At 37.4% G+C, this 18,520-nt stretch overlaps 2 protein-coding genes across 2 annotated transcripts in view; one reads left to right on the top strand and one right to left on the bottom strand.

Moving 5' to 3' along the window:
• Positions 1-6,417, bottom strand: part of syne1a (spectrin repeat containing, nuclear envelope 1a) — a 166,535-nt gene extending 160,118 nt beyond the window's left edge. Inside the window, exon 1 of the mRNA XM_067383839.1 lies at positions 6,281-6,417. Coding sequence (XP_067239940.1) covers positions 6,281-6,347 — 67 coding nt within the window. The 5' untranslated portion in view covers positions 6,348-6,417. The remainder of the gene's footprint in view (positions 1-6,280) is intronic.
• Positions 6,418-9,845: 3,428 nt separating this feature from the next.
• Positions 9,846-17,757, top strand: myct1a (myc target 1a). The gene is made up of 2 exons (XM_067382990.1): positions 9,846-10,178; positions 16,019-17,757. The coding sequence occupies exons 1-2, from the start codon at positions 10,112-10,114 to the stop codon at positions 16,603-16,605; spliced, it is 654 nt and encodes a 217-aa protein (XP_067239091.1). The 5' UTR covers positions 9,846-10,111; the 3' UTR covers positions 16,606-17,757.
• The last annotated feature ends 763 nt before the right edge of the window (positions 17,758-18,520 follow it).

Below are 18,520 nucleotides of genomic sequence, written 5' to 3'. Positions count from 1 at the left end.
TCAATATATTGTTTTATATGAAGGAGTAGGCAGCATAATTTTTACATAATTCTGAAGCAAAAACTCTAGTCTACAACCTCCAATACCCAGAAGTCTTGTGAACACAGATTTAATATACTTTTTTTGGCCTTATTTCAGTGACTTAAGTTTTTTGTTTTTTCAATAACCACGCATAAACATTATTCCTTCAAAAATACAAACATGTACATACATGTTCCTCACATATTATTGTAGCCTAGTTTGTGCTGAATACAGTGTAATGACACTTTTGTCATTTATATGTTTATGAACAACTAAAAAAAGCACAAATGTCAGGGCATGTCAAAACTTCTCCAAGCCCCAAATCAGCCTCAGACTCCAGAGGGACATGTACATGTACATGTACATAAAATAGATGTACACTACATGTACATCTATTTTATGTGCTGGTGAGCCAAAGTCAACTTTCCACCTTGGTGGACAATAAAGATATACAATATACAATATTATGTTGGCCTAGTACATAAGTGGGTGAAATACTATACATTATATAGTAGTTTATCTCTTAGAGCTCTGCATCTTAGGAACAGAGAGTTCTTGAAGGAACAGTTCACCCAAAAAACTGATTCAAAATATTAATAAATACTATAAAAGTATATAAATAGTACTAAAATAACACTGAACTAGTAGGGATGCACTGAAATTTCAGCTACCAAAATTTTTGGTTTTGGAGGGCTGAAATCAGTGATATGGTTTCTTAAATCTAAAATATTTTGGTCTGTGCTACGGTTGATGCAGTGTGAACAAAACTTCACTAAACATTTGTAGCGCACCTTCCATCCAATAATTGCAAAAAGCTTTGTTACTTTCAATATGAAGAGTCTCAAATTTAAAATTCTGTCAATTTTATTATGAAATTCAAACAAAACATTTTGTTTTGGCGTTCTTTAATACTACGGCGTGACAGATCGCTGTAGCCACCTCAGTTCAAGCAAGAGTGAAAAATGTCCAGAGTTTTCGTGTTATTAGATTTTTAGCAAAAATTTGCCCTACAGTTCGGGTAAAATGCCCCCCACTCTGACAAAACAATTTGCTTTAAACATTTACAGCAAATTCAGAGTACAAGCAGTTTTAGCTTAAAATAAAAACAAGCCAAAATAATTAATATGTATTTGAAAATCAGCAAATTTGAAAAATATTGTTAGCTGATGCTAACTTGAGATAATTTTAAATATAACTACCAAATATTTTATTCACCACCTAGTTAGATTACATTAGAAGGAAAAACAAAGGATGTGATGTTCAGAACATGGTAACTACAGTAATTATGATTGTGGGAAGCGATGCCCCCTGGGGGAAGTGGCTGGGGGCGTTTTACCCCACAGACTAAGTTTGAAAAAAAAAAAAAACAATTGTGTCATTCTGAAAATATAATTATATTTTCCTTAAATGACATGTACTCGCTAACTGCAGGCCTTTCTATTCTCATCATATACAACTGTGATGTTCTGCAAAACAACAAGCTATATAACACTTTTTTTTATTACTGCTGAAAATTATATCACTTACCGTAAAATCCGTTTTCTCTCAGTTATGTCACCAGTGTAAGCTTCACTGTTAATACTTTTCAACTTAGTCTATAGCAACAACAAAACTGTATCTTGACTTTATCTAGTGGTTATTTTGGGAAAAACAGTAAGGGGTGTTTTACCCCAAGGGGGCGTTTTCCCCCACTCTACCCTACCAGTTACATCACAAAATAAACATGGGTGAACACCAAAAGGTATGTTGAAAGATACATTACAACTTACTGAAATTAATCCTCATGTAATCGCTCAATCAGTGATAAACCTGAGAAAGATGTCAAATAAAACAGCTTGTAGGCGAAACTATCACACATCCTAATTTTGCAGAGTAAGACACGTTCCTGGATGATCCTGGAACAACATACCTGTCTGAAAATGTAATCCTAAACCCTATAATGTTTACCCTAAATGTAAACCCTACACCTAACCCTACCATAAGTTATCCCTAAAATCAGAGGGAAATGGTGACTAACACTGATGTAGAAGGACCTAACCCTGGCTGTAAGCCTAACTTGACATAAACTGTAAACTTGTCCCTCAAATCTGATTAGTTGTTCCAGGTTCAACAAAGATGTTGATCCAGGAACATGTTGTACTTGGTGAAATCAGGTTCTGCATACAATCACTTAACCTTACGTTTACTAAACTGTTAAATGATTAGTCCACTTTCAAATAATAATTTCATGATAATTTACTCACCCCCATGTCATCCAAGATGTCCATGTCCTTCTTTCTTCAGCCGAAAAGAAATTAAGGTTTTTGATGAAAACATTTCAGGATTCCTTATAGTGGACTTCAATTGGCCCCAAATGTTTGAAGGTCAAAATTACTGTTTCAGTGCTGCTTCAAAGGGCTTTAAACGATACTAGCCTGATACTCTTCTTCTTCTTCTTCTTCTCTATTAGAATTCTGGCAGTGTAAACGCTGCTGAGTGTATTACTGCCCTCCACAGGTCAAAGTTTGAACTAAACTGTCATATACAATATGCTGGTGCAAGTATATAACAATTAGTTCAAACTTTGACCTGTGGAGGGCAGTAATAAACTTAGCAGTGTCTACACTGCCAGAATTCTAATAGAGAAGAAGAAGAGAGCTAGTTGAAGAGTTTATGGACATTGAATAGCTTAAAGTTTCAGGTCTATGGTTAAAACGTATGTAATTTTTTTTTTTTTTTTTTTTTTAGAAAATGATTGATTGTTTCGCTAGATAAGAAACTTATTCCTCGCCTGGCCTTAAAGCTGCACTGAAACTGTAATTTTGACCTTTAACCGTTTGGGGCCAATTGAAGTCCACTATAAAGAGAATAATCCTGGAATGTTTTCATCAAAAACCTTAATTTCTTTTCAACTAAAGAAAGAAGGACTTGAACATCTTGGATGACATGCTGGTGAGTACATTTTTATTTGAAACATTTTTATTTGAAAGTGGACTAATACTTTAAGCTATTCGATGTCCATAAACTCATTAGATAGCTAGAAAAAAATAACGGTAGAGAAGAGCATTTTGCTAAATAAATGCACTATATTTTACATATTCATTATATTTTTTACCTAACCTGTTAGTGATGTCTTCATTATTTAATGTATGTTTGAATAAATCTATCATGAAAATTAGTTATTACAGTTAATTGTCGTTTAAATGAATAAATTTATATTTCACCAACAAACTAGAGTAGCAACAATTCTGTTATTAAAAAGTTCATATAAAACTGCTTATTAACTGCCTTAGTGCAATTTAAAGCTCAGTACTTATTAAATAAGTTTGATTAATCAATTGATTATTTATTACCTATTTTCAGTTTTGGCCCTGAATTTTCATTAAAGGGTTATTTCACCCAAAAATTAAAATAATGTCATTTATTACTTACCCTCATGCCGTTCCATACCCGTAAGGCCTTCTTTAATCTTCAGAACACAAATTAAAGGTGCCATCGAATGTTTTTTTACAAGATGTAATATAAGTCTAAGGTGTCCCCTGAATGTGTCTGTGAAGCTTCAGCTCAAAATACCCCATATATTTTTTTTAATTAATTTTTTTAACTGCCTATTTTGTGGCATAATTAGAAATGCGCCGATTCAGGCTGCGGTCCCTTTAAATCGCGCGCTCTCTGCCCCCGGAGCTCACGCTAGCCTTAAACAGTGCATAAACAAAGTTTACACAGCTAATATAACCCTCAAAATGGATCTTTACAGAGTGTTTGTCATGCATACTGCATGCATGCGTCGGATTATGTGAGTATTGTATACTGTTATATTGTTAACATTTGATTCTGAATGAATTTGAGGCTGTGATCCGTGGCTAATGGATAATGCTACACTGTTGGAGAGATTTATAAAGAATGAAGTTGTTTATGCATTATACAGACTGCAAGTGTTTAATAATGAAAATAGCGACGGCTCTAGTCTCCGTGAATACAGTAATAAACGATGGTAACTTTAACCACATTTAACAGTGCATTAGCAACATGCTAACAAAACATTTAGAAAGACAATTTACAAGTATCACTAAAAATATCATGATATCATGGATCATGTCAGTTATTATTGCTTCAGCTGTGCACATCCAGACGTTCTGCCCTTGTGTAATGCCTCGATCATGGGCTGGCATATGCAAATATTGGGGGCGTACACCCTGACTGTTATGTAAAAGTCGGTGTTATGTTGAGATTCGCCTGTTCTCCGGAGGTCTTTTAAACAAATGAGATTTATATAAGAAGGAGGAAACAATGGAGTTTGAGACTCACTGTATGTCATTTCCATGTACTGAACTCTTGTTATTTAACTATGCCAAGATAAATTAGATTTTTAATTCTAGGGCACTTTTAAGATATTTTAGTTGAAATCCGATGGCTTAGTGAGGCCTCCATAGCCAGCAATGAGATTTCCTCTCTCAAGATCCATTAATGTACTAAAAACATATTTAAATCAGTTCATGTGAGTACAGTGGCTCAATATTAATATTATAAAGTGATGAGAATATTTTTGGTGCACCAAAAAAAAACAAAGTAACGACTTATATAGTGATGGCCGATTTCAAAACACTGCTTCATGAAGCTTCGGAGCATTATGAATCAGTGTGTCGAATCATGATTCGAATCGCGTGTCAAATCGCCAAACTGCTGAAATCACGTGACTTTGGCGCTCCAAACCGCTGATTCGACACCCTGATTCATAATGCTCCGAAGCTTCCTGAAGCAGTGTTTTGAAATCGACCATCACTATATGTCATTATTTCTTTTTTTTTTGGCGCACCAAAAATATTCTCGTCACTTTATAATATTTATATTGAACCACTGCACTCACATGAACTGATTTAAATATGTTTTTAGTACATTAATGGATCTTGAGAGAGGAAGTGTCATTGCTCTCTATGCAGGCCTCACTGAGCCATCGGATTTCAACAAAAATATCTCAATTTGCGTTCCGAAGATTAACGAAGGTCTTACGGGTGTGGAACGGCATGAGAGTGAGTAATAAATGACAGAATTTTCATTTTTGGGTGAACTAACCCTTTAAGTTGCATTCCTACACTGAACTATCTAGTTCAGTTTTGTGAACCGATCAACTGATTCATTGAAAAGATCGACTCAAACCAATTTGATCATGAATCAAATATTGCGACTTCTAATGAAACTCATGATGATTGTTTGTCTGTTTGTTTGAATGTGAACAACAATATAAATTTCTATTAACTAACTAACTACTCACACAAAGTGGTCTAATGTCTTCAGAAGATAAAGAATATAGCGCATAAGTCATTTGGATACTTCTATGATACTTATATAGTGCTTTTGTAGATTGAAATCTCCAGTCCCTATTTATTGTATAACAACATGAGGGTGAGTAAACAATGATATTTAGAGGAAAAAATGAATAAAGTATTACTTAAAAATGACTATTACAATTACCTAACTCTATGAAGACGAGCAATGCTGAAAGAGCATTACATAATTTACTTTAGACACACTGTACTGTACCTTGTTTATTGCAGAACTACACACATCCAGAGTCAGCTCTTCTGCTCTTAAACCCTCTCTTTCTTCATTCCTGCTGTCTCTCTCTGAGCAATTCTTCATCCTAATCTCATTTCTCCATTCATTCACTCTCTCTTCTCTACCTCTGATTCAATCGTAAAAGTGGTCCACACAAAGGGCACACAAGTACTACAATCCAGGTCAATGAGAAAATGGCCAAAGATGCTCTAATACACCAGTTTTCAGTGCTTAATGTAAAGAGCATCTATACTTTTAAACCATTTAAACTTCTGAAAAAATGGGATTGTGTAACTGAATATGTATTGGCATAAACACAAACAAACTCTCCTCAAGTGCCAGAACAGAATTTCTCCCCAAGGACGATTTTGCAACAGGAGACGTCATAAGCACCGCAAAGCATCAACTGGAAACCAACCGTAAACTTTGCATGTGGCTGTGACAATCCTGGGAATTGCATCACATGTCTCACAACACACAGCTGCAGAGAGACATACTGAACCCGGACAGCCAAATAACACTAGCAGAGACATCTTATATTGATTCATAGGTGCATTCATGAAACAAAACATGCTAAAACATCAAAACCCAAGTTAAAATCCATTCAAGTAATTCAAAAGTAATTTCAGCCTTTATAGAAACTGACATCTTAAATACGTATATGCTGTGTCATCCTACACAGTGGCGAGGTCACCTTTAAGAGAAAGCATGCGTAAGCACTTACCCTGCAGCCTCTGCATCTCATTGGCAATCTCCCTGTCTGAACGACCATAGCGCTGAGCAGATGCCATTCCACTGATTCGAAATCAGTGGTGCTGATGCAGGTCTGTGGATGCGGCTCCACCCGAGACTTCTCCAATGATCTAGGATCAGCTGGATCAACTCTATATGAAAAGCGTCAATGTTTTTAAATCAGTGCATGCCATGCAAACATATGGTTTCTTTCCTCCCTTTGAAGTTCTGTGCTTTCTGCAGGAAGCATCCTCTTCCCTTTGCACTCTCGCTCTCTTTCTGCCTCTCAGACTGTACTCTGGCATCAGCATTAGATTTCACTGCCACCTGGTGTCCAATCAGAGTGCAGATCTCGAATGCAGTCTGTTGACCAATAGTGAGGGCCGAAGCGAGTCCTGTGTGTGAGTGTGTTACTTTAGCAATACCAGACAACATTACATTAAGTGATTCAATTAAGAGGCGTTACATGTCTGAGCTTCTGCCCATGGAAAATGAAAAGAAAAAAAAAAAGATGCTGGAATATGGCATCTCAAGCAAAGGACTCCATTAAGTGAAATTCAAGAGGGATAGAAATAAACTCCCATTCCAGAGACACACTTTTCACTTTCATTACCAATTCAATCACACACATGCATGTTATAGGAAAAAAGCAAAGTGAAATGCCTGACTGGAGCATTAAGCTCAGGATTCAGAGACCGCTCTGCTGAGTCTGCTGGTTTTCAAACAGCAGTGCTTAGCAATGACCTCTACACGGTCACTGCAGATGGATGTGAGAGAGAGAAAGAGAGAGAGCACAGCAAAGTTACTGACATGAGTACTTGTGCGCAGAGGATCTTATGTCAATCACATTCACTCACATTCTCCAAGGAGCCACCATGAAGCTTCTGTAGCCTCCATCAAACTGCTCAGAACCACATGTGCAACATTGTGCTCAATGTTTTCCTGGGAATAGATAAGAAAGAGAGAGAGAGCAAATAAACAAACCAATAAGCAAACAAGATCAAGAATGGGGATGTCCAGGGATTTATTTGAAATGCAAATCAGATAAAAATCAGAGTTCAGCCTGAAATGACGATTAGCTGCAGCGTTCTCTAAAGAGTAACAGAGCCATCTGCTGTCCATTAAGAGAAGACGGACAGAATATAGGATGTAGGATAGGATAGGATAGAATAAGATAGTATAGGATAGGTCAGGACAGAGGAGTAACAGCAGCCACAAATAAATAAACATAATACAGTACTAAACAAAATATACAGAGAAAAAAATTAATTAAATATATTATACAATGTAACAAATACACAACATGCGCAACAAGATTTTTGCAGCAATTATACAAAAAAAAAAAAATTCTGTACATATATATATATATCATGGTTCATGTATTAAGTAGACTATGTTAAGGATGGAATAAGGAGTTTGGTTTTCATTTCTGATACATTATGAATTACTTCAGTCAAAGCCTTATAATAACTTTTATTTTATTATATTTATGAATATATTTATATATTTCGCCTTTATTTATATAGCGCTTTATACAATGCAGACAGTGTTGGGGGTAACGCATTACAAGTAACTTGAGTTCCGTAATCAGATTACTTTTTTGTAACGCATTATTTTTTCAATTTAAAACAAAATATCCAAGTTGCTTTTTCAAATAAGTAACACGTAATAAGTAATATTTTCACATTTATTGACCGACAGCTCTCCTGTCCCCATGTTGAGACAAATAAAGTGCAGAGGTGTTTGTGTGCTGTGTGAACATGATGGTTATTGCACGAAAACATTCAGCATTCCTCAAAATGAATAGAAACAGTGAAATAACAATCTCAGAATTTTATGCAAACCTGTAATAATTAATTATATTAAATTACACAGATATACTTTATGTATTTAATCTCACTTTATTAACCAATGTCTGCTGCTGACATTTAATGATCTAATTCAACCATTCTAACAAGCAAAAATGACTTTATATTAGATTTAGAAATAAGATTGTTGAACTTCCTTCTTCTGTATCCTATTCTTCTTTAAGCCAGAATGGCAGCACAGCTGAAAGATTTGTTTGAGCTGCGCCCTCTACTGTACAGGTGTATATATGCATTTCCTTCAGCCTGAGGCTTATTCATTTCACTTTTAGAGGGACTTATCATTTGCCAAAAATAGAACTTTTTTTTTGTTATGAAAAAATAAACAAGCAAGCCCAGCCCAGGTGAGAAAAAAGTAATGCAAAAGTAATGTAACGCATTACTTTTCATAAAAAGTAACTAAGTAACGCAATTAGTTTCTTTTTTAGGAAGTAACGCAATATTGTAATGCATTACTTTTAAAAGTCACCGTCCAGCCCAAGTAAGTTCAGTTTCAAGTTCAAGTTTTATCAGTAACATTGCTGAATATTAAGTGTCCCCGACTAAGCAAACCAGAGGTGACAGTGGCAAAGAACCCAAAATCCTTCAGGTGACACAATGGAGAAAAAATGACTTCAGTAAAAGCCTACAATGAAGTTTATTTTATTTTATTTTTTTGAATATTTATAAATGTATTTATTTAAAAAAAAATTAGCTGATATATGCACTCCACAGCAACAATGCAACAATCAGAGGAAATGTCAGTATAGGGCCTGTCCCGTTCCTCCCAGACCAGCGGCTCTGTCCTAAAACCCTATGCTATCTACTGTTCTTAATCACTAACCTCCAGATACCCTTAATGAACTCTACTCTCTACTATGAAAGGAAAGCACACTGAGGTGAAAGTGGTCGGGTTTGGAGCAAAATCTTGCTTTTCCTGCAGGGGTCTTATCAGGATTTTTGTTTTTGTAAAAGCTAGCCTAGCCAGGATAACCCAGCACAAAGCTGGCACTCTACACGGAAAATCTGAAGCACTGCGATGACCAGCAAGACTACAGCAGACAAAGTGGAACAGTTAAAGCTCAAACATTTTGGAAATTGTGTTATGAAATCTTTTGTTATGAAATAATAGAAAAACGCTAGGGTTTCATCTGTTTGGTTTTGATTTTATCCTGTGCTTTTTGAATGGCCATATTAAAATAATAAAAAAACAATGAGTTTAATTAAATGAAATATTTTTTTCATGCTATTTTTATACTGTATTGCATATTATTATTAAATTATCTTATAGATACAACCATTTAAAGTTAGATAGACAGACAGACATACCATAGATAGATAGATAGATAGATAGATAGATAGATAGATAGATAGATAGATAGATAGATAGATAGATAAATAGATAGATAAATAGATAGATAAATAGATAGAAAATGAAGTGTGTATCTCTATTAAACTGCAAACTGGCAAAATGCCATCAGTGGTGACACAAAGGTAGCTGTCATTGATCATGCCAAGTGGCTGGAAGAGAAAGGAAAATAGGGCAGAGTAAAATGATGAATTTTGGCCAAAGGAAAGAGGAAAAATGACAGGAGAAGAAATGGATTTCACACACACCTTGATTCTCCTCCCCTCTGTACACTCCTCCCTTTCCTCTCCATCCCACAGGAACCCTGGTCTGTGGAGATAAGGACAGCCTGCTGCTAATTTTAAGCAGGAAAGGCAGGAAATGTGAAGTGAAGACTGCTTTTCCACAAACAACAGAGTAGAGATCCTGGCCTTGGAGAGGATCCTGTGTACCACAGTGTTGTGCAGTCTGGGGCTGACACAGACAGACAGACAGAAAGAGAGAGAGAGGAAGGTCCCTGGAACTGGGGAGTTGGATAGACACAGAGAGGGGCACAAGAAAAAGTTAAAAGAAAGAGTGAGAGGAAGAATTGGAGGGGAGAGACTGTGTCCCCTCTCATCTCCCCGTATATATGGAGGGAGCTATGGCGGATAACAGCACTCATCCCATTGTGGACATACTGGAGTCCTTCGGATTGAGTAAGATATTTTACTATCTTTACAAACTTTGTATAGGGTTCTGTTTCGCATACATGGAAATTAACTTACAATGCCACATTGTTTTTTCAGCTTTGTACTTCTTTAAAAAAATCTGGAGAGTGTAGAAAATGCTGTAGGAGAACTCATTTTTCAACAGAAATGCAGACAGTTGTAACTAGCGGTAAAAGATATTGGCAAAAACAGTCCATAAAAAACAACACCGCCAATGTGCAGCCTTTTCCATTCTGTCTTTCCAAATGTCATTTCCAGATGATCCTTTTCTTCGGACTGTGATTCTTTTCACCCAGGGAGAAAACTGCGTATAAATATCCATATTAGTTCACACACACAAGTCTCTAAAGAGTTTTTGATGTCATATTCTTATAATAACATGTAGAATAGTTTTGTACTGTGGTTAAAAATGGCTATAATTGGTCTGGTTCATTCAAATATAACACTAAAAGAACATATGGCTCCAATATATGAATAATTATATGCCTTTAAACCAGATTTTAATTTAAAAATTAAAGACTTAATTCACTGCAATGCTCAACTTAAAGCATTGTCAGTTTCAAAAGACCTGTGCTAGATAAACGTCCTGTTTGCTAATGATATTGGTATTTCACTAGACAATGGAATGCCATAACAGGAAGCTTACTTAAATGCAAACTATTTAATTCACTTAGCTGCAAAGAATAAGAAAACATTGGGCGTGCCTTCTATTGTGGAATTTGGCCCCGCCCACTTCGAGTTAGAGGAGATAGGCTCTCCTCCTGACCTTCTCATAATAGTTTCTCGCTAATGATCCTGTCATGAGAGTAGCACTCCGACAACACTTCTTTAGCCATCTGAAATGAATAAGACCAATTGTAAAGGAACTACAGGGAACTAGAGCTCAGCAACACTTCCATAACGGAAAAGTGGGGGAAAACGCATCATTCAATCAATTAGGCTACTGACTGGTCAAAGGAAATTCTGTCAGTAACTTTCTGTTAGGCTCCTCTCACGCAATGCAAATTGTATTTTGGCGCTTCTTGCGCAGTTTGCAAAATTAATGTCAACCATCTTTATACATTTTTAAAATAATACTATGATTTTATGATATATAGCCTATGTGAAGTGTAAATGTAGGCTATCATCCTAACGTTCGCGAGCACACGATTATTAGGAAACGTTCATACGCGTTTTTATTTTTTCCATTTAAAAACGCGGACGCAAGGCAGTGGGAAGATAAAAAGACGTGAGTGTTTGACATATGTCCCGCGCATTTATAAAGAATAACAATGGAACAGCAGCGAAGTGGTGAGCAAAAACACATTCTGTGTAAACGGCCCCCCTAGGGCTGGAATTCGATTACTTTTAAAATCTGAACAGATTTTAAAACACTATGGCATCATCACACACTACCTGACTTTTCAAGTAATCCTGAAAACAACATCAAATCACACAGATGGCCGATTTCGAAACACTGCTTCATGAAGCTCCGAAGCTTCATGAATCTTTTGTTTCGAATCAGTGATTCGGAGCGTGTATCAAACGTCACGTGATTTTAGTAAACGATGCTTTGTTACGTCATCACTGTTTCGAAACAGTTCGAAATTTCAATGGTTCACCGATAGAGGGCGATGATAAAGTGAGCCCATGAATCATGCAGATTCACTGAGAACTATTGAACAAGTGTCTAGGGCTTTACCCTATGGTTTTACCTGATCTCCGATCAGTTTTATACATTTGTAGATGTTTTAATTATACATTAGAATAATTAAAATTAATAATGGTAGTTATTAATCTCTTATTGCCCTGTTTGAGCCAGGGAACAAAGAAACAAGCCTTTAAAATTGATAAAAGAACACATATTATACAGACACTCTATATTTAATCTTATTAGATGATTAGTTAATTCCGTTTGATTGATTTTACTTTCAATAAAACTTTTGCAATACATTTGTTTAAAGGTACAATATGTAAAATTTTTGCAGTAAAATATCCAAAAACCACTAGGCTAGTGTTATATATTTTGTCCAGCTGATTACAAACAATATCTCTAATGTTTTCAACTACTTGTAAATCATGAGAAAATTCCCATTCTAAACAGTGACACGGGGCAGTGCAGTCGCCTGTCAATGACATCAGTTACCTTTGTTACCGCCTTTATTGACGTAGAAACCACATGACAACAGTGCCATGGACAAATCCGGAAGTAGTGTCTAGCGTCCAGCAAACCACTAGCTTGCTTCAAGCAGTTCCTTATTTACTTCTTGCACGTTTTATGGTGGATTGTGTTACTTATTTATGGAACATAATTACTGTTTACCATCTGCCGCTGGTTCTGTCGACAAGGACAGCTCCCGTAAACTCATGACCGGAAAAGCGGAAGCGGCGCCGGTGACTGTGTCATAATAAAAGTCCCGCTGCTCGTGAGGCGTGTGTTGATCAATCGCTCCAGCTCCTCGTTCAGCTCCCGCAACACTCGTTCCTGCTCTGCTTCATACTACAGTAAAGTTAATAATCGTATCCACGAACATGAGTTCTTCCAGACTCCAATCCCTATTCTTTTGCACCGTCCATTGAGATGGAGACCACATGTCCCAAGTTTCCGCTCTAAAACTTGGCGTCATCAAACTACGCCTTTGTTTTGAATAGGCTTCTAGCGACCTCTAGCGGAAAAAAATATCACAAATTGTACCTTTAAGTGTATTTTTAATGCATGTTTGGACCATAGACTGTAAATTTGTTGCATTTCCACTGTTCTGACCACTAGGGGTCAGCATGGAGACGGGTGTCAAGATTGTCTCGAAGCCTCGAATCATTACGGCACATTTGCTTCAACTGTTTCAGTGTTTCACGAAGCCTCGATCTGCCCATCACTAACAGAAACGCGCGTCTCAGCTGCTGTGTCCAAAATCACATAATGGGTGCTGCATTTATTTTGCTTCTCAAACGGAAGGCTGCGTCCTAAGGCTGCATATTTTGGCTTGGTTGCCACATCATCAAATGCCAGTATGCCACCGAAGGCTGTCTCAATTTAAAGGGATAGTTCACCCAAAAATGAAAATTTGATGTTTATCTGCTTAGCCCCAGCACATCCAAGATGTAGGTGACTTTGTTACTTCAGTAGAACACAAATTATGATTTTTTAACTCCAACCGTTGTGGTCTGTAAGTTGTATAATGCATGTCAATGGGAACTCCATCTATAAGAGTCAAAAAAACATGTACAGACAAATCCAAATTAAACCCTGCAGCTCGTGACGACACATTGATGTCCTAAGACACAAAACGATCGGTTTGTGCGAGAAACCGAACAGTATTTATATAATTTTTTACCTCTAAACCACCACTATGTCCAACTGCCCTCCACATCTAGTTGGTGAGGTCAAAAAATGCATTCTGATGACGGAAGTGATCTCTTGCGCTTTGCTTCAATGATTGCGAGACATCACTTCCGTTTATTGGAGAAAGCATAACCTCTCAGCCTATCGTGTCACCGTTCAAAACTCCTCCCTGCATACCACCAATGCATACCGTCTGTACCGCCAGTTAGCATTAGCCGTTACGCTTTTTTGGCTAAAGGTTGCAGGCTTGCCTTCCAGTGGCTTTGGTACTACATGCACCATATTGTCATTGTCATGTGACCTATGCCATCAGTTGTGTTGCTTTACCAAAGGCACTGGAAGGCAAGCCTGCAACCTTTAGACAAAAAAGCGTAACGGCTAATGCTAACTGGCAGTAAGGGCGGTATGCATTGGCGGTACGCAGGGAGGAGTTTTGAACGGCGACACGATAGGCTGAGAGGTGCCACATGTGATTAAGTTAGTCGTTATGCTTTCTCCAATGGAAAAAGATACAGACCCTCTTATCTCCCTATAATAATACGATCTCTGGCTTTACTTCCATTCAAAAATCCTCTCCTGTGGCCTAATGGGATAGTAAATTGTCCGTCGAATGCGCACTTCAGAATCTCGCCAGAAGTAGTCGGCCATTCGGGTACTTTTCGTCTACTGTTTTATAAGTACTGTGAATTATACTACTCAGCTCACATACTGTTTTTTTTTTTTTTGGAAGTATGGATATTTGCCACAGCATATGGTTTTTAAATCGGCTTAAAATATCAAATATGTCTGATATCCTCTGACCATGATCCTCTGAATCATGTAAAGCAAACATCATAAACTATGTGATTTTCTATAAAGTCTGTCAACTCCGACTGCCCAAAACCTGCAGATTGGCTCGGACTATTGCCAACTAGTGTTGACTCGTCCAGACTGCAAATCGGACAAACAATCTTGCAAAAGTTGTGTAATGTATTCCAGCCTTTAGCAAACTCTGTCAAAACTGTAATAAAACTTTTGAGGCTACTGAAACATGTACGCAGTGTTGGGGAAAGTTACTTTTAAAAGTAATGCATTACAATATTGTGTTACTCCCTATAAATGTAACTAATTGTGTTACTTAGTTACTTTTTATGGAAAGTAAAGCGTTATGTTATTTTTGCGTTACTTTTCTCATCTGGGCTGTTTGTTTGTTTGTTTGTTTTTATAACAACAGAAAAGTTCTATTGTTGGCAAATGTAAAGGCCATTTCACACCAAAAGTGATATGAATAAGCCTCAGGCTGAACTGAAGGAAAATGCAGATTCTAGAATACAGAGAATAGGAAGTAGGAGAAGAAGTAAATGAGAAAATGTATGCTCATATTGAGTCTAGAACTAGCCTACAATAGAGTGCCCCAGGGATGACGCGTTTTTGTAGGCAAAACCCGGAAGCGAGTTAGCATTTTAGGACTTCCGGTTCCAACGCCGTAAAGTCTATGAGTTTTTTGAATGGGTTTTTGCTAAATCGCCTGAAATAAGGTCTGTGGTTAACAAAGCCTCTAAATACTTTCACGTTTTGATCTATGACATAAAACACACCAGTTATAACCCACTTGTGATTTTTTTAAACTTTTACTGTGTCTTAAAATCGGCGGTTGCTAACAAATTGCTAAAAGGGACTACTTCCTTTGGCGGGGACTTTAGACGTCATCATAACAACCAGGACATTTGGACAGCATTTCTCATAAAAAAGTGGATAAGTACTCATACACAGCGCATATATAATCAGCGAGCATGTTTTTAAATAGAGTTGTCTTCTAAATAAAGTTTGAGGAAGCTTGGTGGTGACGACGTTGATCCGCGACCATGGTGTGCTGTAGTCTGTTTATAGCCTACTGTTAGCCTTTTATATCTGACGACTTTATTTAGGCTTCAAAATCTATAAATGTTGTGTTAACTTGTAAAGATTATCTTTATAGACAAAACGTGTAAGTGTCATAACCCTTTGTTAAACACAGAGCTTATTTTCTGCGATTTTCCAAAAGTCTATGGGAAAAATGCATAGGCTTTCAGTCGAGGGAACCCGTGCGCCGCTAACTTCCGGGTTGGCCTACAAAAACGCGTCATCCCTGGGGCATCCTATAACCATCACATTTACACAGTGCACAAAATGCCTCTGCACTTCCTCCAGATTTCTCTCAACATGGTGCCAGGAGAGGTGTCAGTCAATAACTGGGAAAACAAAGTAACTTGCGTTACTTATTTGAAAAAGTAACTCAGATATTTTGTTGTAAATTTAAAAGTAATGCATTACTTTACTAGTTATTTGAAAAAAGTAATCTGATTACATAACTCGCTTTACTTGTATTGCGTTACCCCTGGTCATTCACACCTGAAAATGTCTCAAGAAATGGGCATGTAAAGCTGTGGAAAAGTGGGAGTGTAGAGGGGGGAAGAGGGGAGACAACAACAACCTGTCAGAAACATTTTTTTTTTTTTACCACTTTCATTTTCTCTCCTTTCTCCAGGGGATGTGATTTTGGCCTTCTGTCTTTCTATGGTTGTTGGTCTTCTGCTGGGAGCTCTGGTCTATATGATCTTGACCTGGATGTCTCGTCGACGGGCATCAGCCAACATTACACGTGTACCCATCCACCAGTCCCGCTCCACCGCCCGTTCGTCCTCGCCACGCTCTCGGCCAGGCTACAGTCGGCACAGCAGTGGCTTTGACCGACGCAGCAATAACAGTCTGGCCAGTGCTGCCTTCTCCTTCCATCGGCAAACCTCATCTTCACCGATAGACTATGGTGACTCACCAGGCCGCAAATCGAGCTTCCGGGCCTCTACCTTTCATCCTCTTCTCCAGTGTAGCCAGATTGCTCGCGAGGCAGAGGAGGGTGCCCAGGGTAGCCTGCCACGGACCCCGACTCTCACTACCAACCCTGGGGCAGCTGGATCAACAAGCACTGTGAGTTCCATGGTCACTCCACCTCGGGTCAGAAACCGACCGGATTCCTTTTGGGGCAACAGCAATCTAAGGGGCTTCCATGCTGGCCAGACTCCACCACCTGCCTACGAGAGCATCATACGAGCCTATCAGGAAACGACCACGTGAAGGAAGGGGACATGCTACAGTTATGGAGGAGGATACATGTATTAGTAGACTTGGACTGGAAAATTTGACAATGGAAAGCAATATGGATATCCTACTACTTAAACTGAAATGGCCAGTTTTTCAAAACTTCTATGTGTTAATTTGTGTATAAGTGCATATTTCTGTTTGTTCATAAGTGTGCAAAGTCAATCAGAGTTATCAGAGAGTGTTTGAAAGAGAGAGTGAGATGAGTTTTTTGTTTGTACTGTACTGTAGGCCTATATGTTTGTGTAAAGCAAAGAGAGAAAGATGAGCAAACGTGATGAAGAGAGAGGGAGAGAAAACAAGAGATATTGAACGTCGCAATAAGCATGAGGACAAATCTCTGAGACCATGATCTCTATTGCAAATTCCTAGACAGACAGTTATTGCAAACAGTAATTTAAAATAGTTTTGCACCAAACTCATTAAATTGTGTATTTATTGGTTTGTTTTCTGGGAACTCTAGTCTTTTGGAATCATTGTAAGTATTTCTCAACGCAACTGTACTCATAAAAATAAACGACAGTGCATTTTGCTATAGCTTTTTGTCTAAAACATCTGCATGTTGTAAATTAAACAAATGTCTTCGTTTACATAGAAAGCACACTTTCAGAACTAATGGATAGTTCAGCCAAAAATGAAAATTCTGTCATCATTTATTCACCCTCATGTCACCATCGCTTTCTTTCTTCTGTAGAACACATAAGAAGATGTTTTGAAAAATGTTTAACCCTCTCCATGCAATGGAGTCTATAGGGTCCAGTGTTTTTTGAACCCCAGTGTTCTTAAAAGAACACTCCACTTTAAAAAAAAAAATAGGCTCATTTTCCAACTCCCCTAGAGTTAAACAGTTGAGTTTTTACCATTTTCGATTCCATTCAGCCGATCTCCGGATCTGGCGGTACCACTTTTAGCATAGCTTAGCATAGTTCATTGAATCTGATTAGACCGTTAGCATCTTGCTCAAAAATGACCAAAGAGTTTTGATATTTTTCCTATTTAAAACTTGACTCCTCTGTAGTTACATTGTGTACTAAGACCGACTGAAAATGAAAAGTTGCGATTTTCTAGGAACTATACTCCATTCCAGCGTAATAATCAAGGAACTTTGCTGTCGTACCATGGTGCAGCAGGCGCAATGACATTACGTATATGCAGTCGGTCTTAGTACACAATGTAACTACAGAGGAGTCAAGTTTTAAATAGAAAAAATATCAAAACTCTTTGGTCATTTTTGAGCGAGATGCTAACGGTCTAATCAGATTCAATGAACTATGCTAAGCTATGCTAAAAGTGGTACCGCCAGACCCAGAGATCGGCTGAATGGATTACAAAACGGTAAAACTCATCTGTTTAACTCTAGGGGAGTTGGAAAATGAGCCTATTTTCAAGAAAAAAGTGGATTGTTCCTTTAAAAATATATTTTTTTGTTCCACAGAAGAAAGTTTTAAACAACATAAATAAAGACAGAATTTAAATTTTTGGGTGAACTATCCTTTGAATGTGTCCGTTTTAGAGCGTTAAACATGTCCATGATCTTTCAATTAAAACTGTTACTATGGAATGAACAGAACAAGGACAAAACAAAACAAAACAATGTAAGGTGTTTTCAAGAGAGTTTAGAGCACACACATCCTGGAAGTGACCTGGCATCCTTGAAGTGACCATGGGTGAGTCTGAGTGGATTTCCCTGACAAGAGGAAGGAATTGTCTCAACAGGTTTAAATGTATGCTAACGATAAATCAAGATAAAAAAAATAAAAATAAAAAAATAAAAACTTTGTGGTCTGGTCTATACACTTTAGACTTCGTGGCCTGTTTTAGAAAATCAGTTCTTAATACTCTAAATGAAAATTTATATTCAATCATTTAGTCATTAATAATTTAGTTAGCT

This window comes from Chanodichthys erythropterus, chromosome 4, assembly GCF_024489055.1.
Source record: "Chanodichthys erythropterus isolate Z2021 chromosome 4, ASM2448905v1, whole genome shotgun sequence".
NCBI lineage: Eukaryota > Metazoa > Chordata > Actinopteri > Cypriniformes > Xenocyprididae > Chanodichthys > Chanodichthys erythropterus.
The sequence above is the reverse complement of the archived record's forward strand: the minus strand, read 5'-3'. Positions and strand labels throughout refer to the sequence as shown.